The sequence below is a fragment of the Acinonyx jubatus genome, chromosome E4 (assembly GCF_027475565.1).
Source record: "Acinonyx jubatus isolate Ajub_Pintada_27869175 chromosome E4, VMU_Ajub_asm_v1.0, whole genome shotgun sequence".
Lineage (NCBI taxonomy): Eukaryota > Metazoa > Chordata > Mammalia > Carnivora > Felidae > Acinonyx > Acinonyx jubatus.
Window position 1 is genome coordinate 39,084,175 of NC_069395.1, and position 27,848 is coordinate 39,112,022.

General features: G+C 46.8%; 3 protein-coding genes across 10 annotated transcripts in view; 1 reads left to right on the forward strand and 2 right to left on the reverse strand.

Moving 5' to 3' along the window:
• LOC128312987 (basic proline-rich protein-like) overlaps window positions 1–7,189 on the reverse strand; it is a 110,785-nt gene extending 103,596 nt beyond the window's left edge. The window contains exons 1-3 of the mRNA XM_053209156.1: window positions 6,885–7,189; window positions 5,696–6,435; window positions 4,461–4,571 (exon numbers count right to left, since the gene is read on the reverse strand). Of these exons, the coding sequence (XP_053065131.1) occupies window positions 4,461–4,571; window positions 5,696–6,435; window positions 6,885–7,189 (1,156 nt within the window). The remainder of the gene's footprint in view (window positions 1–4,460; window positions 4,572–5,695; window positions 6,436–6,884) is intronic.
• Window positions 7,190–7,444: 255 nt separating this feature from the next.
• LOC128313111 (retinitis pigmentosa 9 protein homolog) lies at window positions 7,445–11,638 on the reverse strand. Of its 2 annotated transcripts, XM_053209723.1 has the most exons (3): window positions 11,520–11,638; window positions 9,551–9,657; window positions 7,445–8,041 (listed from the first exon to the last, which is right to left on the reverse strand). In XM_053209723.1, exons 1-3 carry the CDS (start codon window positions 11,544–11,546, stop codon window positions 7,921–7,923), a joined length of 255 nt encoding a protein of 84 aa, XP_053065698.1. In that variant the 5' UTR covers window positions 11,547–11,638; the 3' UTR covers window positions 7,445–7,920. The 2 variants fall into 2 exon arrangements, with proteins under 2 accessions (XP_053065698.1, XP_053065699.1); XM_053209724.1 differs by lacking the exon at window positions 11,520–11,638 and having other exon boundaries at window positions 9,551–11,205.
• PROX1 (prospero homeobox 1) overlaps window positions 11,499–27,848 on the forward strand; it is a 52,201-nt gene continuing 35,851 nt past the window's right edge. For 3 of the 7 annotated variants that reach the window (XM_027074450.2, XM_015062888.3, XM_053209721.1), the window contains exons 1-3: window positions 11,499–11,637; window positions 11,769–11,874; window positions 19,646–21,437. In XM_027074450.2, the coding sequence (XP_026930251.1) occupies window positions 19,713–21,437 (1,725 nt within the window). In that variant the 5' untranslated portion in view covers window positions 11,499–11,637; window positions 11,769–11,874; window positions 19,646–19,712. Of the gene's footprint in view, window positions 11,638–11,768; window positions 11,875–12,326; window positions 12,482–13,006; window positions 13,221–17,542; window positions 17,588–19,645; window positions 21,438–27,848 lie in introns of those variants that run through there. The other 4 variants (XM_053209719.1, XM_053209720.1, XM_027074451.2 and 1 more) reach the window with 4 other exon arrangements.

Here is a 27,848-nt window from a genome sequence, read left to right on the forward strand (position 1 = left end):
ACACTTCCCAAAGTGAAATCTGCAGATGTTATCCAAAGGAGTGAGCCCAAGAAAAGATTTCACTGGCAGGTACCGGCATCATTTTACCCCTCTCATGGGGATCCACGAGTGGGGTCTATCGGAAGGTTCTATCTAAGCATCCCACTAAAGCAGGGATCTGAAGGTGTCAGCAGGATTTGGCAGACTGGCCCATTCATGGAACTTCGGTTAATTATTGACTGATTAGGGATTTACCTTATCTTTCCATCGGGAGCTGGCTCAAGACTTAACGGTAAGCAATTTAGAGCCAGGGCGAACCTACCCACGTGTTTTGTTTTTTCTTTTAAATTCTCCTTTGGGTCACTTTAGCTTGTCTTTCCCTACAATTCACGTTCAGGTCAGAACGGCCAGTTGGTACGGCACTGGGGAGTCTGCAAAAGGACTGGAAATGAGAGGAGTCTGGCTTATGGTGAGGAGTGTCCAGAGGCAAAGGCCCAGAGGACCTGTAGCCTTTTGCAAGACTTTACTTATTGGTCCAGGTTCCCCCTGCCTCCCCCCGTCCCCCCCCCCCACACCCATTAAGTCCCTGGGAGAAAAGCCATGACTTTTTGTCTCTAAAAGTGATTGGGATGCTCTGCTCCTGGATGAGAAGGAGCAGTCCCCCCCCACCCCACCCCCCTCCCACTCTGCAAGGCAGCCTCTCTGCCGAAGGCCTCTTGGCAAAGCCAGGGAATCAGCCCAGGCAGCTGAGACCCAGCTGCCCCAGATAAGAGGTGGCCCGTGTTAATGTACAGGCTTCCTCTGCACCTCAGCAGGGCCTTCCTTTTCTAAACAGTCTCCCTTTAATGTTGGCGAATGTTGTTTTTCCATTGACTCAACATCTCGCCTCTGGTGGTAAGCCAGTGGGGAAAGTTGGAGCGGGGGAGGGAGGAGGAACGGGGGAGAGGGTGATGCCAAAGCAAGAGGGAGAGGGACTGTCAGCGACATTTCCAAACAAGCCAGACACCTGCTTTGGAAAGACAGTGACCGAGCCTAAAATTCTTGCCTTCCTCTTGATTTAGATCGGCCTTTTGTTCCCTGCCTGTCTGTGATGGGCCCTGGGGCTTCCCGGTCCCCAGGACACTGCCCACTTCAGCTGCAGTCACTGCTATAACATGGACACCACTGGGAGGGATTCACAACTTTTCTCGAGGAATGTAACAGTCTTAGCCCAAGGAAAGAAACACTAAGAGAGTTACCCGGGAGGTAACTGAGGAGGGAAAAGAAATTCTAAGGAAGAAATGAAAGAGAAGATGCAAAGAAAGCAGGTGATAGGAAGGAAATTAGGAAAGATAAGAGGAGAAAGGGAAAGTGAGGGGAAAAAAAAAAACCAGAAGCACGGAAATGAAAGTCAAACAGGAAAGAATAGAAGGTGCAAACAAAAAAGGAAAAGGAGAAAGGGGAGAGGAGAAGGTCGAAACATCTGAAATGAGAGTGTTCCCCCAGAAACTCAGGTTTTCAAGCCACAGGACAGAGCTGGGTTGGGGATGGAGAGCAGTCCCCTCCGGGCTTCTCTGGGCAACTCGAGGTCAAAGGGCATCTTCAAAACCAAATCTTGATTAGAGCCAGCTAAATGTTTTGACTTGAAGGAGACACGAAGGATTAAAAAGCAAAATAGAGCAGCATGGGTAAGAAAGAAACAGGAAAAGAAAGAAAATTAAAAAAAAAAAACCTCACGGGAGACACAAAGGGAAGGATAGAAAACACTTCTGAATCAGCTAGTCATCTACTAACAGGCTGCAAAGATTTCCAATGACAAGTTGTCACATTAGTTTAGTGAAACTGAAGCAGTACTTATCCCCTTTCCTGTGCTTAATCTCTCCCTGCGTGCCACAAAAACATGCTACCACGTTTAATAGGATTAGTTTCGTTCACTTTCTCCCCCCACCCCTTTTATTTTTTACAATTCTATTTTCAGCAATACAGGGATCCTTGAATTCATCGACTTCCTGCAGCGCACAGCAAAACCTGGCATGCATGGTTTTTTACCCTTTTAAAGACTCTATTTGAATCTGAAGAATGTAATTTGACTATTTTGTACCTTTTCTCCCCAATGAATTACTTTCTCCTCCTGGAAATCTCCAGAGCTTAGAGGGTGGGGGAGGGGTCGCCGGTGGTAGAAGGGTCCAGACAGAACCCGGGCTAGGAAAGAGGCTGAAGGAGCCCAATCTTGCAGAGGTTACGTGCCCTGGGAGAGACTGTTCTGGTTCTGACTGCAGGCAGACCGGGCGTCTGCCACTTACAGGTTCTGTGGCCTTGAGCAAGTGGTGAAAGCTTCCCCAGTCTCAGTTTACTCATCCATACAGTGGGGATAATTCCTATCGGGGCTGCTGAGACAACTACACTTAACAGACTTTGTTTCTTCACTTCTGAGATTCCTGTTTTCTCATATTTTATTATGTTCCTGAAATCAGTATGTTTTACCACCTATTGTGCATTTAAGGTCACCGTGTTTTCCTTCTCTCTCATCTTTACGTTGTCAGTGCGTCTTCTAATCCATGGCATTTTAGAATTAAGAAAATGGCAGTGCTGGGTATAAAGCATCTGGCACAGTTATGACACACTAGAAGTGCTCAATAAATGCCGACCTGCCTATCATCGTTTCTCACTTCGTCTGTTTGCCTCCTTCTGAAGTCTCACAAAAAGACCACTGGGATACCGAGAGGATTACGTGTGGACGCGTTTGCCCCTCATCCAGATTCTTCTAGGCTTGTGTTCCTAATTGAAGTTTCAGAGGCTCAACTAAATCCCACACATGATAATTATCTCCCCATGTTGGCTAAGACCCCAAATGCTCCAGTACACTCGGCTCCCTCAACAGGGTCACCAACTGCCATTCTTAGCCATGTCTTGCAAACGTTAGCTCTCTGTTGAATTGTGTCATTCCCTTCTCTTTGAGTCCACTTTGGGTTATGGGCCCTCTCTTGCCCTCTGCCTGCTACCCGCCCTCCCAGCCCCAGGCACCACTAGCAGAAGATTAGCATGGAGGAGATGAAGGGGTGAAGGCGTCTTATCTGGGAGGGAAAGAAGAGTGTCCAGGGAGACCTGGGGCTCAGAAGCAACCCTGGGCCTAGAGTGGGGATGGAGGCACTTCAGGGAATGTCCTGCTGGGGGGGGGGGGGCAGGGCTTGAGGTAGGAGAGGGGAGCAGGGTGCAGGCCTGCCTGTGGGGGGGGGCATCCCCAGCGGGAGAACCCCCCCCCCCATGCCCCACCCAGTGAGGCCGGGCCTCACAGGGCGTCCTAGGCCTTCGGGTCAAGCTGGGACTAGTAAGCCAGCCAGTGGCTTCCTGTCTCAGCGAGACTGGTGAGGGCGTGAGGAAACTTAGTTGCTGTGCCCTTCATCCAGGCTTCAGCAAAGGCCACATGTCGCCTCAGGACCTTTTCTCCTGACTCCCTTTCAGTCCTCCAACCACACTCCCACGTGCCACTTAGCCCCCAGAAGCCACCTGGTGGGGGAACTGGTGCTCCTCCCCTACCTTTCCGGTGACTCCTAGTACTCCCAGTGGCACTCTCCCCCTAACTCTGGCACCTTGTGGACCTCCACCTATACTCTTTCCTCACCCCCACCCACTCCCCTCCCACCCCCACAGACACTGTCCCCCTACCCATCCCTGGCCCCTCCAAACTCTGTCCCCCCACACATACTCTTTCCCCCCTCAGCCTCTGCCCCCATCTCCCCACCACCATCTCAAGTGTAGGCCAAAGTGCTGTTTGTACCATGAGGGCCTTTGGGAGTGAAAGGTCAGTCGGTGTCACCTGTCTCCCTACAGCTTGGCCCCAGATGCAGGTTTCTCTGGAGTTGTCTTGGGGATCTCTGTTTCGTCCCCTAGAGGCATCTCCCCCAGGTACAGAGAGTAACCAGAAAGCAGGAGTCTTCCATACTTGCCCACAGATATCCACAAACCTTAGGGGGGACAGGCCTCTGGGGTGATGCATGAGCTCTCCCTCATTCAGGGAATATCTCCTCCCAACCCATGGGTTCATTCACCAGGGATCGGGCCCACGGATGCCCCAAGCTGGCAATCTCTCCCTTATCTTGTTCCACGAAACACCCTGATTACATATCTCAAGCTTTCGGAGGGTCCCAGCGAATACCTTTTTTGGGATGAGTAATTAGCTAGTCAGCCGTCTCCGGTTCTAAAATTGTCAGCCTTCTCAATGTTTCTCTGCTAGTTCAGCCCATTCCATTTCTCTGGCTTTCTTCCCCTCACACGACTGCAGAGTCACAGCCAGGGATAGCACCTTCCTGCCTATCTTTCTTTGCCTTCTCACAGCTGCCTTTGGCTGGGTTCGCTTTTAATTATGTCGGGGCGTGCCTGTGTTCACTGGTTCACTGGAACAGAATTTTATGAAGCGTTGTAGTTTACATAGATTTGGGGAAGTTGTCCATTCAGACATGTAAAAGCAAACGATAGATGATACACATTTGCTTTAGTTTTACCTGGGAATGTTGACCTTTTTTTCCTCCTTGTTGTTCCCTTCTTGAATAGAACTTTTTGTCCTGCGGGTTTCACTGGTCTGATGGGCAGCTTCTGTAGGAAAGGTTTGCCATCTATAAAGCAGGGAAGGTGAAAGGAAAAAAAGAGAAAGAAAGAAAGAAAGAAAGAAAGAAAGAAAGAAAGAAAGAAAGAAAGAAAGAAAGGGAAAAGCAGACCTCAGATCAGTAAATGATTCCTGTCTGCCTGGAAGGACCGTTCTATAGGTGCAAGAGCCCAGAGCCTAGCTTCCAAATGTGCACCAAGTCTATGGTTTATGGCCTTAAAGGTGTGCACATAAGGGCCCAGTGGAGCAGCTATGCATAGGCTGAAATGTGCACACATGAATATATCAAAGGGCAAGCTTAGGTGAAGTTAGTTTCACCGAAATCTTTGGGAGAAAGGGTTCTGCATAAAAGGCGTAGGGATCCCGTGCAACTGTACAGAGCACACATTTGTAGACAAAATAGGCTCATTGAGCACCAATCACATGCTGAACAATTTTACTTACATAACACTCTCTACAACTCATAAGTTGGATATTACCCCCACTTAACAGATAAAAAGAACTGAGGCTCACATAGATGTGTGAGGCTCACACACCTAAGGTCACTGATCAGTAACTGAACAGTAATTGGAAACACAGCATGACCCCCAGAGGCCCAGGTCCTCCCACTGATTTCCCTTGCTGGGGTGGGCCCAGAAATCTTTGTTTTTTAAAAGCTCCCTTGGTGACTCCTGATTATGGGCCACTCTTAGGAACCACTGCTCCACATCAAACCATCCCGCTATCCCTGTTACCAGCCTTGCCTCCGAGCGAGCGGCCTTCTCCACGTTGGATAAAACATTTAAAACATATTTAAATAGCAATTTCGAAAAACTATGCAGCATATGGATTTTCCTTTTGATCTCAAAATGATGACAAACAGACACTTAGATACTTCATAAAAGAAATATCACCAGAAAAAATTATAGAAATCTGGCCTTCAACTCTGTCTTGCTCTAATTTAAACAAAATGCAACTTTCCAGAGTCGCGCTCTCTCCCCCCAAATAAATCCAAACTGGGAGCTTCCTTCGCTTTTCCCCCTGTGCCAGGCCTACACCTATTTATCTCGAATCCGCTCATGAATAAAAGCCTAGCAGGAGGGACAGGAGGGGTAATTTAAGTCCTATCACTCCAAATCACCAAAAATCGAGCACCTCCTCGGAATTCACACCCTGGACTTGAAACACCAAAGAAAGGAGAAGCTGGGGGTAACGGCCAAATGTCCTTAATTGACAACAGAAAGGGGGTGGACAGGAGGGGAGGCTTCTTCCATCCTTTCAAACGCCCCCGCCCCTCCTTGGGTCCCCGGGGAGGCCCCCGTCGCCCAGGTGGAGCGCGTCCCCGGGTGCGGGCGCGCCGCCGCCGGAACGGCCCCCGCAGCAACAGGCGGGCGGTGGCGGAGCGGGGACGCGGGGGGGGGGGGGGGGGAGGTGGGGGGAGGGCCGGGGGGATGCGCCGCGGGGCCGCGGGGCCCGGGCGGCGTTGGATGTTCGCTGCCCCGCGCAGCCCGGGGAGCAGGTGGCTGCCCTCTGCGCCCGGGGTGCGCCCCGCGCGGGCCAGCCGAGAGGGGCTCCGGCCCCGGCGGCGGCTCGGGAGGAGGCGGGGTCCGCAGAGCCCGGGCGGGGCGAGCGGGACCCCGGGGGCCGCGCGGGCGGCAGGGGCGTGCCCTCCGCTCGGAGCTCTCGGCCGCCGCCGCCGCCGCCGCCGCACCTCGCGCTCCGGGTCTCTGGGCCGAGAGGCCGCGACACCTAGCGCGGGGCCGCGGCGAAAAAGGAAGGGCCGTGAGGGAGGAGGGGACCGGGAGGTAGCCGCCGGCCAGGCAGCCCCGCTCGCGCCGGGTGCCAGGAGAGGCGACTCCCAGCCTTCCCTCCCAACGCGAAACTTTTCCAGCCCACTGAGGCGTGTTCCTCACGGGTTTCGGCGGCCGGAGTCGCCGTCAGGGAGAGGCTCGGCAAACAAACGCGCCCCCCGACCCACGGGCGGAGGTACACAGGCACACGGGGAGGGATCGGGCCTCGGGGGAGGTGGCTGGGACCGTGAAGGCAGCAGGCGGCCACACAGCCGAAAGGGACTCCCCGCGTGCTAGAAGCAGTGCTTGAAAACCTGCAGAAGCTCGGGAGCCTAGCGGTGCCCGGAGGCTTTGCGTAACTTTGCCCACTGCGCCCCCGCGTGCAGAGGCGTCCCCTCGCACTCACACCCTCACCCCACCCCGCTCCCCCTCAGCCGCGGCCCGAGCCTGCCTTTGTATTTCAGTGACTGGGAAAGATCTGCTAATACTGAGCCAAAGAAGGAGGGATGTAAATTGCGAACATTCCACTCCCGGGTACCACCCCCCCCCCATACCGAGGGACGGCGTCCGGTTCTCCCCAAAGCGTTCCCTCCGCTTCCCTCTGCCCTTGGGTCTCCAGCTTCTTTACTGTGGACTGAAGAAGGTAAAGCACACCCCGATCGATGCAAATGTTTTTCTGAAAGCACGACCTCTCCAAACCCTGGACCCCAAAGAACCGGGTGGGGGTTGGAGGGGAAAGCACGTTATTTCGGGGGACAGCAGCACCCCTCGCAAGGCGCGCGCGCGGCCTGGCGGGCGCCTCGCCGGCTTCAGCGCGGCTGGGCGGAGTGGCTGGATTATGTAAGTAACAGCCCTCCATGTGCTCACCACCATCTGTTAATATCTTGATATTGGAAAGTTCGGTGCCTGAGGCAAAGCCAGGGCTGGCGCAGAGCGCCCTCCCTACTCCTTTCTACTGCAGGGCTGGGAAAGCACCTCCCTTCGATTGTTTTCGCCCACTTCCCTAAAATCGAGTAGTAGTGTGCCCCTTCAAGTCACTGACAACCAACCCCGCTCCCCGCAGGTGTGTGTTTGTGGACGAAGGATGATTTTGAGGTCACCTTACTGCAATGAATCCTTTCGATAAATTTATATTTTTATGACCCTTCTAGTTTCCTTTAGGCACTGTGGTGGGCTCTTATTTGGGATGGAAGCTTTATTATTTAAAACAAAAAAAAATTTTTTTTTTTTTTTTACTTTTTCCGCCAGCACTCCGGCCCCAAATTCTTGTAAGGGTTATATTTCAACTTCTTTGGAGCGCTTGGCCTCTGTTTACTTTGAAAGCCGTTGGTTAAACAAACATCACTCGGGAGGCTTCTAAGCAGTGGGGTTCCCAGGAGAGAAACGCTGCAGCTGCTACTTGCTACTGATCTTGTGGCATTTCACTTTCCCCCCCATTCAGAACAGATCCAGGTTGAGCTTGGCGTCGCACTGGGCACCGGGGCTAGGGGGGTGGGGAAGGAGAGAATGGCGGTCAGTCTGCTTTTAGACTGCCGGAAGCAGGCCGGCCTGCACCCTGGAATTGGTTTTTCTTTCTTTCTCTTCCCTTCTTCAGGGTGGTGCTGGTGGTGCTGGATAGTGGATGCTTTTGTGTGCGTGTCCGTCCAGGCAGGGATCTTCAGCATCTTTCTTCCGAAATCCACGCCCACGTTTGCCTCTCTCCTGGATCTGGCTGAAGTTCCCAGAATTGGTTTGTTTAGGATCTGACGGTGGTTCATCGTAAGGTTTTAAATTACTTATATGCAATCTTCCCTCCTAGCTTCATCTGAGGGCTTTAAGAACCGGGAAGGGGGGCGGAAACACACCGAGGAAAGGTCAAGGCAAAGTGCGTTTAACCCAGGACCAGATGCACAAGTGACGACTGCAGGAGTTTGACTAAGAACTCGCAGCAGATCCCCCTTCCCATAAATAAGTAAATGCAGCCTGCATGGATGAGGTTTGTTGGAAAAGCGGTCAGAACTTGTGTTAACTTTTAAGCTACTGGGGTTGTGTTTCCAATGGACAGAGGAAGGAGTTGACCCTAGGCTTGGCCGCTGGTTTCAGAGATGGAGCCAGTATCTAGGCGACTTCTCGTCTCCGACCTGACTGATCACTTCTCCCCTATCAGAAAACAAACCGGGAGTCGCCCGAGATAGGGGGCTCGGGCCTCACGCCTTGCTCTGGAGCGTCCCAAGACCTGGGAGAGCGCCGCAGCTTGGGCAAGAGAGGTTACCAGGAGCCCGGCCTGCAGGGCGCCCCGACAGCAGGGGACAGGACAGGGCTCCGCGTACGTAGCTCACGGAGCTGGGCTTCGGACCGAGCTCGCTTGCCCAGCGTCGCGCGCGCTCCTGTTTCAACCAGCAGTTCTTGCGCCCTAATGCGGGCTGCGAACTGCCGCGGCGGAGCGTGGCGAGCTGCGAGCCTCCGCTGCGTTGGCTGGGAGTGGGGGAGCTTCCTTGTCTGCCAGACGGCTTTACCCCGACTTGCACTCAGGCCTGCCTTCCCCCCGAGGGTGACAGAAGGCTTATTGGGGTTCGCGAGGAACTTTTCCTGCCGCCAGTTCCCGGGCGTAGAGTGTGCAAAATGTGCAAACCGAGCGCTAGGTGTAACTAACATAACTTGTGGGCTGAAGTTCAAGCCATTTCCTTGCAGATTCTGAATCTTTTCTCTCCCTCTCGGCTTCCTTTCTTCCCCCCTTCTCCCCCTCCTCCTTCCCTGCTCTCTCCTTCCTTTTTTGTAAATGTCAAACTGAGCAGATGGTTTTAAGGTGTGGAGGGCATATATCCTCTACTCCTACCAGTTTATTTGTGGGCTGGCGCTAACATATGTACAAACTGGGATACTTAAAGAAAATAATAGGACGGAAAGGCAGAAAGGAAGTAGTCTCGATCCATTCACAGAACCCAAATTTCCCGGCTCAATACACCCGCTTACCTCGAAAGGACCCAACCAATAGAAGCATTATTCCACCCTGCATCTAATGGGCATGCTGATAGATTATTTCTGTCCCCAGCCTAAATTGTCACATCTCGATTAAAACACTTGATACAATAGCCGATCACTGGGAGTGCGGGTATTGTGTTTGCCCGCATCTGTGTCGTTTCCGAAATGGTGTGGAGGGAGGGTCTGGGGGCCGCGGAAAGAGAGAAGTGAAGGCTGGGGGATGCTCAAGCAAGCCTCTTTTCTTACCCTCGACACCTACCCTGGCCGGCTTGATTTCTTCTTCTTCTTCTTCTTCCCATTCTTCTTCTTCTTCTTCTTCTTCTTCTTCTTCTTCTTCTTCTTCTTCTTCTTCTCAATGTTTGAATCCTGTGCCAAAAGTTTCCTACAGAGTATAGTCTCAGGCGTGTTACCATCTCTATTCTTATTCAAAGAGAAGACTTCTTCACAGTGATGAATTTGAGACTGAAATTGTAAACGTCCTAGGAAAGGGGTATATGTGCATGGCAGAAGATGGTGGTGGTTGTCTGTCAGTGTACTGGTAACACACCCCATAAACACTGTTGTCCCAACCAACGTCTGCTTGACAGTTGTCCCAAACCTTTGATCTGCTTGAACTCGAGGAACGTACAAAAAATACTTGTTCCCATCCTACCTAAAAACTGAGTGTCTAATCGACTAGGTACGAGTATTTCTGCTTCTCAGCCCTTGTAAGTCCTGGCTTTTATAGGATCTTTAGGTCATAAACGCGGTTGCTTTATTAAAAGCCGTTTACTGTGCCCGGTGAAAGACACGTTCTGGCTGCGGCTGGAAATGCCCTTTCGCATTTGTAACTTGCAAACCTCCAAGGAGCTCTTTAAGAGCCACGTTATTTAAAGAAATCTCCCTGGTTATTTTTCCTCCAAGAGATGTCTAACCAAAGTGCATTTTCTATAGCTTTACGTTGAAGCCCGAAATGTAAACGTTTGAAATTTCTTACTTAATAAACTTTAAAGTTGGCTACCCAGGAGCCAAAATTGTGTACTCCAGTATGAAACCTCTCTCTTTGGTCATCGTGGGGTGAGTGAGTTAGTGAGGGATAATTGCGAGGTAATGTTTGCAACATTTCCCCCCCCCCAAAAAAAAGGCTGCTGTACCTACAATCCGAAGAACCAAGGGCAGATACTCTTCTTCCTAGTAATTTTGACGGGAGATTAACTGGAATTCAGCCAATACTGGTCTGCTACCAGATGCAGCGGAGCCCAAGTGAAGCCTCTGGCACGTATTATTTAAATCCCAAACCTACCTGTATTTTATTGTCCACTTTGCCTCTAAAAGCAAGCAAGGGTGACATGTATTCTTGATACTGTCTGTGATCATTTAAAATGTGGAACGACCTGCGAGCTTCCCCACTCCCTCCTCCTATACCACTCCACCCCTAAAACCCCACTTTTTCTCCAGTATACTTTTCCGTGCCTTTCTCCACCCAAGTCTGCTCCAAACTCGGCCACTCGGTGAACTCGATCAGCTGTATCTGGGAAAGGAAGAGAGGGGGTGGGGGGGGGGGGGAAAGGACCTGCGTCCAGGACGAGCGAGTGTGAGCCGAGCGCCGCTCGCGCCGTCGCCCGCTTTGCACAGTGCCCGCAGATGGCTCGCTCCGGCCCCGGCGCGGCGATCCAGTCGCCCCGAAGCGGTGGCAGGGCGGGGGCGGGGGTGGGGGCCGGGGATGGAGGCGGGGGGAGGGGGAGCGCGGGGCCCCTCTCCCCTCCTCTCCTCCCAGCCCCTCACCCCCCACCCCTTTTATATTTTTTTTTTCCTCCCAAGTTCTCTTGCCTCGCTATCCCCCCTTGAATCCGAAGGCGCCTCGCGATTGGGTGCTGGGGCCGGGTACGTCAGTCAGACTGTGACGTGCAGTCTTCCTGTTTCCTTCAGCTGTGTCTTAAAGTAAATCTTGTTGTGGAGCGGAGCCCTCAGCTGAGGGAGCGCTCTGAAATAATACACCATTGCAGCCGGGGAAGCGCAGCGGCGCAAAAGAGCTCTCGCCGGGCCGCCCGCTCCCTCTCCGCTCGGCTCCTCTCCGCGGCTCCTCTCTTCTTCCCTCCTTACTCTCCTCTCTTCTCTCCGCTCCTCCCTGCCCTCCTCTGCCTCGTCTTCTTCCCTCTCCTCTCCTCTCCCCTCCCACCCTTCCCACCGTCCCCTCTCCCTCGCCCGCTCGCCCCGCTCGCCCCGCTCGCTCGCTCGCGCGCACTCACCGGCCCCGGTCCAATTATCACATTCATCACCCGCAAGACACCGCCGCGTGTGTGCGCGCGCGTGTTCTCCTCTCCCTGCCGGCAAAACCACGCTCGGTCCCACTGCCCTCTGCACCGCGTAAGTATCCTCTCCCCCTCGCCAGTCCCCTCCCCTTTTCCAGAATCACTTGTCCTGGCTTGTTCTTGAATGGGAAGAAAAGAAAAGAGACTCCCATTACTCATGCCCGTGTAAACATTTTTTTTTTCCAGGAGAAAATGGTGTTATTTAAATGAATCATAATAAAATAGGCTCTAAACAGTTTGTAAGCAGAAGCCTCCGTGGAACTCAGCGCTCCGCTCCTCCCAGTTCCTAAGAGTAAGTGATCCGCTTGGCTTTTATTTCTTTCTCTTTCCTGCTGGTGGCTGGGGTGGTGGTGGCGATGGGAGGGGGGGGCGGGCGGGCGGCGGGGGAGGCTGATACTGCTGGACTTGTCGCTGATCTTGTCACCTTTTGTGTACTGTTCCTGGGCTGTGAGGAGGCGTTTGCTTCCCTTCCTTCTTTTTCTTGCCCTCTCTTCTCGGGAGAGAGGACCGCGAGGGGGACCGGGTCGCTTTTTGTTCGCCTGGATCCCCGCTTTCCGCCAAGCCCCATCCTTCCCGTCTCTCCCGGCTAAAACTCCTGGGCCAGCCCCCACGTCCTTTCTCTTTGTCTTGTTTATTATAGCTGCCTTTCTTCCAGGCTCTTCCAATTTGCTTGTCATTTGCATACCTTTCACTTCTCCTTTTGAACCCCAGCAGAGGGCCGGGGAGCAGGGAGGAGGGGGGAGGGAGGAGGGGGGCGCTCTGTTACTTTACTCGCAAAACGCTGTCGAAGCCGCAATGTTGAAATCGGGGTTGGAGCGGTGGAGAGATGGTCCCGGGAAGGCAGCGCGGCGTCCCTCTCCAGAGCTCCGAGGAACCGGGGCTAGGTCAAGTTGAGTTGGGTAAGGCGGCCGCGGGAGCCTCAGGAGGTCGTGTGGCGGTGGTGGAGGGATGGGGCCGGAGCGTCGCGGGGGGACCGAGTGCTGGCGGTGCGGGTGGGGGTAGGGGATGTTCTTGGGCTGCGGATCTGCGACGCGAGGACTCTCACAGCCCTGGCTGGCAGTGTGTGTGCCGCGGGGCTGCTGGGATCTGGTCTTGTCTGGGTGGTACCTGCAGTTGTGCCCCAGTTCAGCGGACTGGGGAGGGAGGAGAACAGAGGTGAGGGTGATTGTTACCGGGGAGAATGGTGAGGAGGGCGGGAAGAGCTGCTATCTTGGCTGAACACACCAGGAGGGGGACAGGCAGGGGGGCGCTGGGTGGGGGGGAGACTTCACCCAAAGTCCAGTTTAGCAAGTTGTTGGTTCTTCTGGCGTGCTAGCCACTTAACTCCTGCTAAAACTGAACGCCGGTGGAAAGCGTGGTTCGGAGTGGGGGGGCGGGGTAGGGAATGGCGGGAGGGAGGTGAAGGGGGAGTAGCTTTCGAGAGAGACTCACACGTCTCCCGCCACTTCTCAGCTTTTTTCGGAAGTTGAGAGTCCTCCAGGCTGGCAGAGAGGAGGAGGAGGAGCGGTTGGGCGATCGTCTTAAATAGCCCAAGGAGGCAGGTTGGAGTGTGAGACTGCTGTTCTTGGCAGTCCAGAACCCTGCTCCGCCTGGGGGAAGGCTGGGAGCTCACCTGCTTGTTTTTATTTTTCCAAGAAGGTCTGTGTTGTCTCCCAGAGCTTATAAAAACAGTGCGAGCACAGGGTGGCCTTCTCTCAAAGTCAAGGCTATAAGTGTCTTCTCTTGTTCTCTCTCTCTCTCTCCCTCCCGCTCTCTCCCCCTCCCTTCCCCCCTCCTTCCCTCCCACCTATAACCGCCCTTAAAAAATAATAATAATAATAATTTCCTTTCCTAAACTAGGTAGGCAGAAGTCTATTCGTAGAGCGCTGTGCATGGGCAGGGCCTGACAGGTGTGTTGGGTCAAGAAAGACAGGTGCAGATTTCCTCTGTGTCTGTGTGTGTCTGTACAGCTCCAGACCACAATGCGCACTCCAGGGTTGCAGAAGTTTATGAATTTATGGGTGCCCTGCTTAATAGGATTCTCCGGGCTAATGGGAACCGGGCTGTTGTCATGCTTTGAGGCCGGCCATGTGAGTTCTTTGCTTGGGGGTGGGGGATAAGTTGGTATGTGTCTGTTTATTTTCCTTAAGGATGTTGGCAGGCTGCTGCTGAGGCTGTGTCTCAGGCTTCTGCCTGCCAGGCGGCTGAAAGTCCCCCCACTTCAGGCAGCAGGTGGAGAGAGATTGACTTTCCCTCTGCTTCCCTCTATAGTTTCTGCCTATCTCCCAGGTCTGTGGTGCGGAAGGGGGGTGGGCGAGAGCCGTCTTTTGTGTGCCTGTGTGTTTTGGGCGGCCATGGGCGGTGTGTGTAACTGCCAAGAATACCAAAGTCATTTGAAAGTGTTACTGTTGTTAAAGCTTATCTTTTTAGCGTGCCTTCTCTCTGCCCAGAAAGAATAGGTATGTGCATAAACTCTTTCAAGTCCTATGTTAAATACTCTCATAAAGCAGAATGAGCCTGTCATTGTACCAGACATGTGCCAGATGTCCTAGTTATTACTTTGATGGAGAAGGAAAATCTCAAGTACGTGAGAGGTAACTGTGCTTTCTCTGTTTGATGCAAGATGCAGGCAATCAGCTGTGTGAGGAGTTTCTTGCAAGAACTTCTGAGTATTTTCAGAATGAAATGGGCTGTGTGTGGTGAGAAAGGAAAAGCGGAGCATTGGTGTTACCCTGTCCATATGCTACAACGTGGCCACGTTTATATAATGGTAAAATCGGCGAGGGTAAGGACTGTGGCTTGATGTGTGAGGGAAGCTGTGGAGAATTCAGTGGAAGCACTATATCTGGATTATTCAAGCTTGACCTTTTAAGTTTCTCTTTAAACAGGCTACTTCTTGTGTGACATAGAAATAGGTTAGATGGTGAATGGTTTTATCGGTTGTCTTTGTTGTTTGGGCGACGATCGAGAGTTCATGAAAATGAGATACTGTGTGTCATTTGTCCTTTAGGCTTAAAACCTCAGAGTCCCTCCCTCAATACTTGTCTTGGGTGTTCGCGAAGTTTTTTCACGTCATCTATGGATATGTCCATTTCCTTTATGTTTGATAGAGGTTGTCTGTGCTTGGTACTTACTAGTATGTTTATGTGTCCATTATGCAGAATTCTGCTTAGTTTAATCATCACCTTGTGGGAAGAAAAGTCATGCCTACGTCACATGCATCTTTGTTCTCACTTTATTCATTTCCTAGCATGGTTCCTCTAGAAGTAGCACTTGCAATCTTAAAACGTAAGCCAGCTGCCGGGGTTCTCTTTATCTGTTCAAAGTGCAAATAGGCCTTTTTTTTTCATGAATTTCTTATATCATTTCAGAGATTGTCTTGCATTTTCAACTGTTGATAGAAGGAATGTTTAGGTTTAGGATTAACAAAATAAATTATAAAATGTGACTGTTTTTCTAGTATAAAGACGGATTGTGCGTGACATGTTATTATTGGATTCCAATTAAGTACCTGTATCAACTGAAAAGGACAGATACCTCAGGAATTTCTCAAACCTTATTGCCTAGCGTAGTCTAAAGCTTTCAAAGGACATTTAGAGTGTTTGAATTTTCTACAAAAAAGAAAAAAAGTGTGCTTTTTCTTGAGATCGTTTCTTACTCTTTTACTTACTAACGTGGTGAATTATTGGTGCACATGAATGTTTTAGGCATGTCTCAGAAAATATTCTGTGTTCATTTTGCAGGTGAAAAACGTATGGAATTTTTGATAGGTTGGAGGAATTTTAAGTGAAACGGTTATGATATGAGAACTCTGTTATGATAGGAAATTTTAAAACCTGATATGAGATTTGAGGATACAATCTCAGTTAACTGAAGTACGAACTTCTGTCAAGTGGGTTCTTCAAACTAAACATAAAACGCTTTCTTAACCTTACAGCAAGCAGAAACATCCCTGAAGGAAAAGTTGCTAATTAGCAGAAAGGAACTCTTGAATACAGTGAAGAGGGGTTAGGGGGAAGATTTGATGATTTGGTGGCCTTAGGGGAGACTACCTAAATCAAATCATCTGATCTCCCCCACCCCCCTGCCTTGAATTACCGATTTTCAGGTGGATTTAAGATGTTCTTTGTTAGTGATAGTGCATTCGAAATTTCATAACCAGGTTGACCCAAGTAGATTAGAGGCCCATTCAAAGATTGTTTTCCATAAGAAGTAAAGTGTAGGCTTGAGCAATTTCTTCAAATAATTTTACCAACAAAGACAGATAATCTAAGTAATCCAAACAGGAAACCATGCCAACCTTACACTCACCCTGTCTTATAAAAGATTTGTCTAAACTATTTGGATAATTACCATAATGAACACTTCTTTGTCCAGAATCTGGACTCCGGATAGATACGTAAAAGTTGTAATCCCCTCCCCCAAATAACTTCTTTATTCAAGCAGAGCACTTAGCCACTTTCTACTCCAATTCCTTTGAAATTCCTCGCTGAAAGTTCTTTTCTAACATTAAGTCATCAAGTTCCTTAGCATTCTCCATGTTAAGCTACCTGATGTTCTTGAGATAATTCAGGTCTTAATGAATCTTTTGGAGTAGTTAAAATCTGACTCGATTATACCTGGATGTTTGTTCTTACCTTTCTCTGGGAGGAATCTGCTATGTCAAGATAATCACTGTATAAGAATTATTAAAGCAGTTGAGTACTTAGATACCAAATGCTAGCTGTGACAAATTATTTAAGAATAAAAATATTCTGTATGGGTCTTCATGTTAATTGAAGAGGAGTTTACTGGAACAGAATATATGTATCCAAACAGTAATACATTTGGGCTCAAATTCTACATCAGGATTTTTTTGTGCATACTTGCTGATATTACTGTTTCCAAGGGCTGATCAAAAGGTTTCATCTCACCTGTTTAAACTCAAAATGAATGTAAAAATCAAAATACACTAAGAGTCAATAATAACTGTAGTTGAAACACTATGACTTAGGACATCTGTTGAGAAATAAAGGAATTTTTAAAAATCTTAATGGACAGGATGAGATCAGTGATAAAGTCAGTCCATAGCATTCTCTAAATTCTGAATTAGGAAGCCCATGGAAGCACCTTTAAATGTGTTTTCAAGTGATTTAATTTATATGATAGTCATTGAACAATGCATTTTCTTATGTGGTAAATATATTCACATCTATATCTTGTTTACGAATCAATTTGCTAATCAAGTATTATGTCAGCCAGTTATAATTACTTAATCTTGTCTGTTGCCTCCATGGGTTATGGTCCCAGCGTGCACTACCCCTCTACCTTTATTTTTAAGTTTAGATCTTAGCTATATGGAGAGCTATATTTATTCATGCCTATTAATATAATGTCTGGTCTTGGCAGAATATATACTTTTTCCCATTTGTTTTGTCCTATTTGTTATGTCTCAGCTGGACATTTTACAACAAGACCTAAAAGGATTCCCATATTTTCTTAGCCCAAAACAGAAGCAAATCATTATCTAATCTAAAAATGCTGACTGGTTGACAGGGGATGGAAAAAAATCTGTTTAGATTCGTGAATTTGAAGGAAGTCACAGGGTATTTGGTTCTTGGAAGACCCACCAAACATGTTTAATTAACACTTACTGTCCACTGCAAATGAGAGTATCATTTCTTTCTGCCTTCGGAAGAGCACAGCCCTCTTCTTGGCTTGGGCACTAGGCAGGGATGCAGCTGTTGATACCTAGGCTATGAGAGGAAGTGCAGTTGACGCAGAGGTAAATGACAGTTGGGAAAGGAAGGATGCCTGCGGATGACCTTGTGCGCATCTCTTACACCAGCCTGTCATTCTGAGCCCCTGTTGCAGAGATGCTTGTCCCCTGGCAAGGATGGACAGGAGAAAAATCCAGATTGGGGGTTAAGCTCAACAGGGGAAGAAAAAAGACTGCGGAAAGTTTGTTCAATGTTTTGACTAGAGATCCCTGTGCTTTTCAGGTGATATTAAGGAGAAGAGAATTTGCACACAAAAAAAGAAAAGAGGTAAAATTTTAAAACAATGGCAATGAACTCTATTTTGGGGGAAGCTGATACACACACAAAGAGGTCCTCCTTGCAGAGACCTACCCCCAATGTGCAAATCTTTCTGGGCTCCGAAATAACCCATTTCTTTTCTTGTTTGCCTCGGTGTTTTTCTTTTTCTCACCTGATGGCTACACCTGATTTATGGGATCCAATGTGTTAGTGAAATATTTGTCATTGCGTTTTTGTATTCCTGAACTCAGTTTTATTATTGATGTCTGAGGGTGCACCATCATTCTGAATTCAATTTTGAACCCAATATTGAAGTTATTAAGATCTGTTTCCATTCCAACTTTGGGAAATTTTATCCTGAGGCATACAAAAAGTATTTTAATTTTAAGCATACAAAAACATATAAAGAAGCATCATATTGCCTGCATGAACAGGCTTTTTAAAAAATGTTGTGTCTTCACATAGAAACCAGGAACAAGGAATGCATGACGAAATCTTTGTTGAGTAAGAAATAAAAATAAAAATAAAAACAAAAAACCCACACGTTGTCATCTAAGCATTGAGCATTTTCTTGATTTTTACAGGTTATTTCATGCTGAAATTATGCCTATTTGCATGGATAGTCATTCTTTAAAACTAGCCACAGATGCAGTCCTAGGGAGCACGTAGATGTTTTTACAGGTGAACCGAAAGAGATGGGAACCGTTCCAAACACTCTGCACGCTGCCTTTGGCAATAGACCCTGTTATTGTGAAGATGTGCTCTGTTAAGCAAACGTGAAGTTTAATATTAGATAAACCCTGTGTGAAAAAAATATTTTCATTTTCTTCATAAAACGTTAATTGTAAGCAAAAAAGATATGACATCTTACATGCACACAAAATTGGGGGTTAGCATCACTGGGTAATAAGTCACAAAATATGTCAGGTGCCTTGCATAAAATGCAAGGAAGGATATTCTCTTTTAATATTGTGTCCTCAAGAAACAATGGAAGTTCATGTGCAGAGAAGATGTTTCTCTTTCTCATATATTTGACTGATGCTTTTGCATCTTTATTTACTTTCTTTTAGTCTCCCCCCACCTTGAATTTGGCATAAGAAAAAAGATTCACAAAGGATGTGTGTATTAAAGTTTCTTTAGGCATTTGAAGTATTATTTTGGCAGATTTTAACAGAAGAGAACTAATACTCGAGATACATTTATCCTTGCCTCACTCAGTTTATTGTTCCCCATACTGATTTCTAAAATGTGGCAATTCCTTCCTTTACAGTGAGTCCAACTTTGTGGTCATTTAAGTCATCAAAAGGACATCATGAAAATTCATAAATATTCTCACCCTTACGTTAAGATATAGCAATAGATAGCGTTTTCCAATGTGATTTTACTAATAAAAATGCACGTCCATGCTAAATAAGCAGACTTGTAAAATGGATATCTGTGCGTTTATTTCAATGTTAAATTGACCATTTGTATCGGAAAGGTGCTGATGGGGGTGTTCTCCCTCCCATTTCAGATATGACAGAAATATTTTAAAATTCAGTAATAAAGGGGGCGTGTTGAGCATTTGCATGTACTTTCGAGTGTTTCTCTAATGGCATTAGAACCAGAATAATTTTAATTCAGAAATGGAATTTTTCATCCAAATTTCACACAGCCTCAAAATTGAACCTTATATCTTAAGTAGAGACCACTTTCATCTTCTTTTGTAATATGAATCTCAATGCCCAAAATTTAATCAATTGGTTGTCAGAGGCTGTGTTCTTATAATCTACTGTTTCTTCTGAAGATAAACAGTATCATTTTAGGCATTTGTGAAAGAGAATCATATTACTGGTGCTTAAGCAGTTTTTGCTTTTTTTTTTTTTAATCTTAATCCATCTTAAACCAGTGGAGCAGAAATATTTAAAAATGTTTCATTTCAAGCAGAGTGCATAATAAATTGCAATAATTGTAATGTGCCATAAATCCCAGAGCCTATGCATTTTGCATTTGATTCAGGATTGAGGTCAGGAAATTTGGAGAAATTTAAAGAAAATGATTCATCAGTCCTTTTGTTCTGTTGGCCAGGGTCCCGGGATTCTTGAGCTGTGCCCAGCTGACGAGCTTTTGAAGATGGCACAATAACTGTCCAGTGATGCCTGACCATGACAGCACAGCCCTCTTAAGCCGGCAAACCAAGAGGAGAAGAGTTGACATTGGAGTGAAAAGGACGGTAGGGACAGCATCTGCATTTTTTGCTAAGGCAAGAGCAACGTTTTTTAGTGCCATGAATCCCCAAGGTTCTGAGCAGGATGTTGAGTATTCAGTGGTGCAGCATGCAGATGGGGAAAAGTCAAATGTACTCCGCAAGCTGCTGAAGAGGGCGAACTCGTATGAAGATGCCATGATGCCTTTTCCAGGAGCAACCATAATTTCCCAGCTGTTGAAAAATAACATGAACAAAAATGGTGGCACGGAGCCCAGTTTCCAAGCCAGCGGCCTCTCTAGCACAGGCTCCGAAGTACATCAGGAGGATATATGCAGCAACTCTTCAAGAGACAGCCCCCCAGAGTGTCTTTCCCCTTTTGGCAGGCCTACTATGAGCCAGTTTGATATGGATCGCTTATGTGATGAGCACCTGAGAGCGAAGCGCGCCCGGGTTGAGAATATAATTCGGGGTATGAGCCATTCCCCCAGTGTGGCATTAAGGGGCAATGAAAATGAAAGAGAGATGGCCCCGCAGTCTGTGAGTCCCCGAGAAAGTTACAGAGAAAACAAACGCAAGCAGAAACTGCCCCAGCAGCAGCAACAGAGTTTCCAGCAGCTGGTTTCAGCCCGAAAAGAACAGAAGCGAGAGGAGCGCCGACAGCTGAAGCAGCAGCTGGAGGACATGCAGAAGCAGCTGCGCCAGCTGCAGGAGAAGTTCTACCAAATCTATGACAGCACCGATTCCGAAAATGATGAAGATGGCAACCTGTCTGAAGACAGCATGCGCTCGGAGATGCTGGACGCCCGGGCCCAGGACTCCGTGGGGCGGTCAGACAACGAGATGTGCGAGCTAGACCCAGGACAGTTCATTGACCGGGCCCGGGCCCTGATCCGGGAGCAGGAGCTGGCTGAAAACAAGCCGAAACGAGAAGGCAACAACAAAGAAAGAGATCACGGGCCGAACCCCTTGCAACCCGAAGGCAAGCACTTGGCCGAGACCTTGAAGCAGGAACTGAACACTGCCATGTCGCAAGTGGTGGACACGGTGGTCAAAGTGTTTTCAGCCAAACCCTCCCGCCAGGTTCCTCAGGTCTTCCCGCCTCTCCAGATCCCCCAGGCCAGATTCGCGGTCAACGGGGAGAACCACAATTTCCACACCGCCAACCAGCGCCTGCAGTGCTTTGGCGACGTCATCATTCCGAACCCCCTGGACACCTTCGGCAACGTGCAGATGCCCAGTTCCACAGACCAGACGGAAGCACTGCCCCTGGTTGTCCGCAAAAACTCATCCGACCAGTCCGCCTCCGGCCCCCCGGCCGGCGGCCACCACCAGCCCCTGCACCAGTCGCCTCTCTCTGCCACCGCAGGCTTCACCACGTCTACCTTCCGCCACCCCTTCCCCCTTCCCTTGATGGCCTACCCATTTCAGAGTCCGTTAGGTGCTCCCTCCGGCTCCTTCTCGGGAAAAGACAGAGCCTCTCCTGAATCCTTAGACTTAACTAGGGAGACAACGAGTCTGAGGACGAAGATGTCATCCCACCATCTAAGCCACCATCCTTGTTCACCAGCACACCCACCCAGCACCGCAGAAGGGCTCTCCCTGTCGCTCATCAAGTCCGAGTGTGGCGATCTTCAAGACATGTCCGAAATCTCACCTTATTCGGGAAGTGCAATATCCTTTTATTCTCCCCTGGAGGAAAACAAAACAGAACAAAACAAGGCTTCCCCCAAGGTCAGGTTTCCACAATATGTAGAATAATGTAGATTAGTATCTTCTTAAGAACGCAATCTTCTCTATTATCCAGAGTAATAGGCTTTTATCAACACACTTCTGATTGCACAAAAGCATCCCAGGAAACCCACATCTTTGCAACTTTCGCAAGTTGTTAATTGCCTCGAAGAGCTGGTATTTAATATGTCCCTTTTCAACTGTGCTCTTTCTGCTGTTCCAGTATTATCCCCCCCCACACACACTTTTTTTTCTTTAGGAGTAGATTCAGAGATGGACAAAAAAAAAAAAATCTCATTGTAACGTTGAATTCTGTGAGGTTTTAAAAAAAGGTTTTACGTTTTATAATGGCGTCGAGGGAAAAGTCAGTTTTGAGATCCCTAAGATTCTGTAGGAAGAATTGTCCCTCTTTAAACCGTCTGCAAGGCCCCTGGTCCCTGCAAAGAAGACCTGATTAAATTTTATGAAGAACACTTTCCTGGTGGGAGGCTTCAGTGGGAGGAAAATGGACATGGGTGGGGAGTTAGATTCTTTCTTTAATCTTTAAGTGAGACGTGGGGGGGGGGGTCGTTGTTCTTTTTGTTTGTTTGTCTGTTTGTTCTTTAAGGAAATGTACAGGTACTGATTTATTCAGACGGCATTGGTCTCTCTCGTTCACCCAAGGTCTGTTCTTTGGATCTTGGTGCAGCTGCCTCTATGCATGATTAACCTCTGTTCAGCCATACACAGAAATCTTTTGTCCTAACATACACAAAGCAAATTATTTTGGAAAGCGAGAGGGCACAATTAAATATAAAACTCAGCTGTATTCGGCTTTAAAAATGGCTCTTTTTATGACTCTTCTATATTTTGAACCTGACTTTTAGGTAGAGATGCCAGTTATAGGTTTTATTAGACCCCTCCTGAACTCCAGCTATTTTTAACTGACTTTTTTTCTTTCTCTCTGTAAATCGGTCCTTTCAGTAAATTTTTAAAAATCTTGTGGTTGTTGGTGTTTTGGGGTAGGGGTAGTAAAATGGTAGCATTTGGGGGCACGTAGAGGCGTGTTTCTTTTATAATAAACTGCCAGATGGATATAAAATTTAGCAATTAAGTTGGCTGTTGCTAAACTGAGGATTTTGAGCAATTGTCCTGATGACTAGAGATTGACATTTTAGTATCTAAGCCCACTCCAGAGGCTGCCACATAAGTGCAAAGCCCAGCTATGGTGGAAATACCTTTTCCTATGTCGTGAAGGCCGTCCTTCAAACCAGCTCTCAGAAGAGTTGTGGAGATTTTTGATAAGGTGAATGAGAGCCACAAATAATGAGACCCACTTAGGGCAGTGAAACACAGTCTCTTTCCATAGTGAGGAAGAAGAGAATAATGTCATGAGAGGAAGGAACATAAAGATGTTGAGGACTTAGACATATAAATAGAAATCAAGTCTTGATTTGGTTGCTAATGTAACTTCTACCTTTCAAAGACCTGAACTTTAATCTACCAGCCATGAACCAAAGCTGCGCCAGGCACCATGCCTTGCTCGTGATACACAGGCAATAAACATTGGTCAAAATGATTGTAATGTAGTGTTGGTGATGAGAAAGGCGAAGGAAGAAGATGCAGTGTCTTGAATGGTTTTTCACCCTTGGCAGGAAGAGCATCTTCTGAGGCTCATACAAGGCTGATGATGTCCAGGGCTAGACCCTGTTGCTCTCAGACGTCTCCAGTTTGAAGGCAGTAGTCGTGATGGTGGGTTGTTTCTCTCTCCTCTCTCTCTCTCTCTCTCTCTGTCTCCTACACACACACACACACACACACACACACACACACACACACACACACACAGAGGAAGGGACATACCTGTTTTGAGGAACATTTGAAACCAGATTTCAAAGTGCCCTAAGTGCAGACTAAAAACTCTTTAACCAGTTTATGGGTTTTGTGTGTGTGTGTGTGTGTGTGTGTGTGTGTGTGTGTGTGTATTAGACTTTTCATTGTCACCAGATAATTATGCCTGTGCTTTTTTTTTTATAAGTAAGTTGGGTCTTCTAGGAAAGAAATCTTTTAGATTGCTTTAAGTGTTGGCTACTTTCATTGTCTCACGCTTTCTCTAAATCCCCTGAGGAATTTAGAGGATTTGAATTGAAAGAAGTTCCTTTTATTTCCATACATATCAAAGGATTTAACGAGAATATAGTTGCTTCTTCAGCTGAATAACTTCCCTCTCCTCCCAATGTAAGAGTCTGTGGAACAGTGATGGTTTGGAAACACCTGTGTTCGTGTGAAATGTTGCTTACACCTGGAACTGTTTCTTTCATGAAGCGAAATAATTTTGGCCTCTTGTTGGAGTTAATGATTACATTTTCCACCTTCTGGCCATTGACCCTCTTCCTGTTTCTTTCCCCTTGATTATGCCATACTTTTAACCATTTATCTCATTGATATATTATTATTTCTCAGGAAGAAGATGGGCTGGCTTCTCTTTCTATAATCTGCATGATTCTGAAGCCAGTGAGGATCTGAGTGTTTGTTGGGGAGACTGGATCCACTTTTCTCCTCTCTCCATCCTGGAATGGCAATGGGTCCTTCCCTTGATTTATCTGATGGCGTCGTAGGCAAAATTCTCAAGCTTTTAGTTTAAAGAAGTCTCTGGGAATCATAGCGAGTGGTGTCTACTTCAGTTTCAGGTGGTACAGTTACTCCTAGGAAAAAATTCAATAACATGAGTAGAAATGGGATGAAATGATACCTCTACGATTGTCATTATTATATTTTTATTTGTAGCCATAGCTTTCCAAGTAGAAATGAATGATTTAGTGCTTAAGGAATGATTCTTTCACACCCCAAAGGGCATCATCTGTGTCTTTGAACAAAGTAGCCAAGATAAGAACTATGAAGAATACCAGCTTATCAGATAAATCCATTCTAGGTTCAGCACATTAAGCATATATAATCTATATAAAAGCACTATCTCGTTATCCTTTCTAATAGGAAGGCAATAGTGAATGTGTGCACAGTAAACTCAATGTCCGTGCACCTGCTCCAGGAGCTCACTCACGTCTTGGATATAAAAAAATGTGTTCAGTATCTTTGCAAATGAATCTATTTAATCAAATATTAAGTTTTATTCAAATTCCAAAAGAAACAGCCAGCCAATTGTTTTTCTTCATGATGTTCCTCATCATTCACCCTCTTTGCATCTCAAGAAAAATAGCCTTGTTCAGGCCTCGGACATTTGCATACACCCAATTAAAGGACAAGAGGAGTATTAGAAGCCCTTAAGTTGTGCAGGTGAAGAAACTGAGTCTGTTCTCTGTGACAGCCAGTGTTTCCTACTTGACTTTTAGGGAGAATGTTTAAAATACGTAAAGTTTAGAAAGGGAAATTGGTAATTTGAAACTAAAATCCAACTGGGAAACATGGATTAAAAATGAATTTCTAAAATGTGAAATAATCCATAGACCTTTTTAGAAGTCTTGTGGGGCCATAGTAATTCTATTAGCTGTATTAGCTATGGGGAAAACATTTATTTTCAGACTGAGAGACTCTAGGTTCCTACCCCCACCCAAATTATTAAGTCAAAAACATTTTTTTTAATTTCCACAAATGACACACCTTCATGTGCTGATCCCCTTGATGGAGAAACAATTTGTTCTATCACTTTCATTAAATGAGACAGGTTAGATCTTTTCTCCCCATTCAAGGGGAAAATCTCTTAGAAACAACAAATCAGAGCATACAGAGAAAGCTAAAATTCTTTGGGTTTCAGAGCACTTTGGAAAATGTAAGTAAGGAGCCCCAATCCAATTTGGTGGGAACACTGCAGCCTGTAAAATTTCTAACCACAATTCAGGGTTCCATGGGGGTGGGGGAGGGGGGGGAAGAATTCGCTTCCTCCAGCCTTCACAACATATTCTTCACTTGCCTTTTTTTTGCTGCCTCTGTTCCTCCCCTGCCACTGCTGTTTAGGGAAGGTTATCCTGTGCTTGGTAAACAGACAACACTCAGATTCTCAGGTTGTTTGAACACCGCTTCAGGTTCAGCCACAGTACTCTCCTTCTCTGATCTTTTATGTTCCTGAGCAGATGTCTTTCATTAATTTATGGATTTATCATCTTTTCTTCCCCCCCTTTTCCTTTTTCTCTTTCTTTCTTCTTCTTTTTTTTTTTTTTTTTTTTTTTACACCTGGCAGCTGTCTCAAGTTTCAGCAGTTATTGTCTATTTTGCATTACACATAGAATTGAATGTCATCTGTCTTCACAAAGCTATGGCTAAGAGAATTGAGGCAAAGCCACATGAGCTGCCGGGACAGATCTGGTTTGCGTTCCATCCCCCTCCCCCCACCCCCCTTACCTCCTTAATATTTATTTGTGCTCATTTTCTTTCCTGGCCTTGAATGGAGCTTAGCTCGTGTTCAGTACAGCTGTATGTTTACTGAATCTATTCCATCATGAGTCATTGTGCGTGTGTAAGTATCCTGGAAACAGCTAGTGCTTTCTTGGAAGAACAGTTGCTTTTCAGCACAAGCACTTAAAAGGGAAATTAACCAATTGGTCAGTTCAGATTTATTTTGAGGAGGAAAAAAAGGATTATCTAACTGTTGGCTTTTAAATGTTTCATTAGCTATTTTTAATAGTTTATTAGAAACATATATTTTATGGGAATTTTATCTTAATTACACGATGAGCAAGAGATACAGATTTATTCTGTGTTCCATTTCAACTGATCAATTCTAAGTATTACCACAGGAAGCATTTCAAAGCAAAACGGGCTTGAGAAACCCAAATTAGAATAATTTTTTCATGAAATAAAAAGCCCCTAAGTCCTGATCAAAATAAGATGGAGAGTTTGTTTTGTTTTGTTTTTTTAAATAAAAAGAACGAATACCTCTGAGCATCATTTAAGTGTATTGGAAGTGTCAGCGAGTTTTTGGTAGCTCTATCACTGAGGACCACGGCAAAACAGTCTGTTTTGTAGGAAACCAAATTTTTAAAAATCTGTTACTTCTCCCGGCGAATAATTGCAGTGTGCAAGGTGGTTTTTTAATCTCACCGTCTTTAGAAAAGACTAGAACCCAGATCTGAGGCTGTTTGCTGAAGTTTGGACTTGCCTAAAACTCTTATCATGAGGCAATAGGAGACAGCTTGCAACTATTATTTCACTTATCCATTTGGACAGATGGTCCTGAAGTGCGCTGGGTTCCTTTAGCCGTGTCTATCTGTCTAATGGAGGTTACTGGAGGGCCTTTCAGCTCTTTCCTTGGCACAAGAAGTATGTCAGTCATAAATTATCGTCTTTGTGATCATTAAGGATCTGAAACAAAAACACAAGTTCGGTTAAGCTGCTTTGGCGTACAGATATAAAATCAAAATTTCTTCCTTCAGTGTTTATTCCTGGCAAGGGTAGGGGGAAGCACAATATCTCACTTTTCTCTTTGCAAACCAAGGTGATCTTTTAAAAATTGCGTGATGTTAAAGGGGATGCTAATTGATCAAATCCTCTGCAGAATAGTTGGTTAAACGCCCTGTTATAAGTAGTCAAGAGCTTATCGGTATTAATTTGATTATGCTTCTCTACTCACCTCCTGGTTTCTCTGTCTTCCTAAGATTGGTCACGCTGTTCTTGATGGAGGTCATTTAGAAACCTTGACTTTTCCTAAATATGTGTCTTTATTTGACCTTTTTTTCACAAGGTGTGGCATTTTTGTTGGGTAGTAAAACGTGTGTGTGTGTGCGCACGTGCGCGCGCGCGCACACACACACACACACACACACACACACACAAGTGCATATTTTCTTTTCTTTTCTTATTTTTCCCAGACTCTCTTTTAAGAGAAAATCCTTAGAGAAGCTTCTAGGAAGGACCCTTAATTGACCTTGTGGGGGACCACATTGATTTTCTCCACGTGCATCTTCATTTCTGATAAATTATAAAGCCATTAATTTGCTGAGGAAATGGCAGGGCCAGGCTGCGGCACAGATGTGACCAGAGCCATCCCAGCTCCGAGTCTGCTGAGGAGTGCCAAGAATCTGGGGGAGAATCAGGAAGCCTGGATTGTTATGGTTAGCCTCACATTCTCTTGGGAACTGTTTTAGTTGCTGCTGTTTACAGATCTAAAAGGTAATGATGTTTCCAGATAAATAGGCCTTCTTATTTTGGGTAAGTGGCCATTTATTGATCTGCTAACCCGCATTTATTGATTTGTTAGCCCCAACCACTGTGCCACTCTCAAAGGAGTTAACTATAAATCCAGGAGAGGCAAATCGTATTTGGTTTTGGATCGTTGCTTTAACAAAAGCGACACCCCCTCCCTGCTCTCTCTGTGCCAAAACTGCCCCTCCCAAGTTTTAGCTATTATTTAAAAGGAAACAA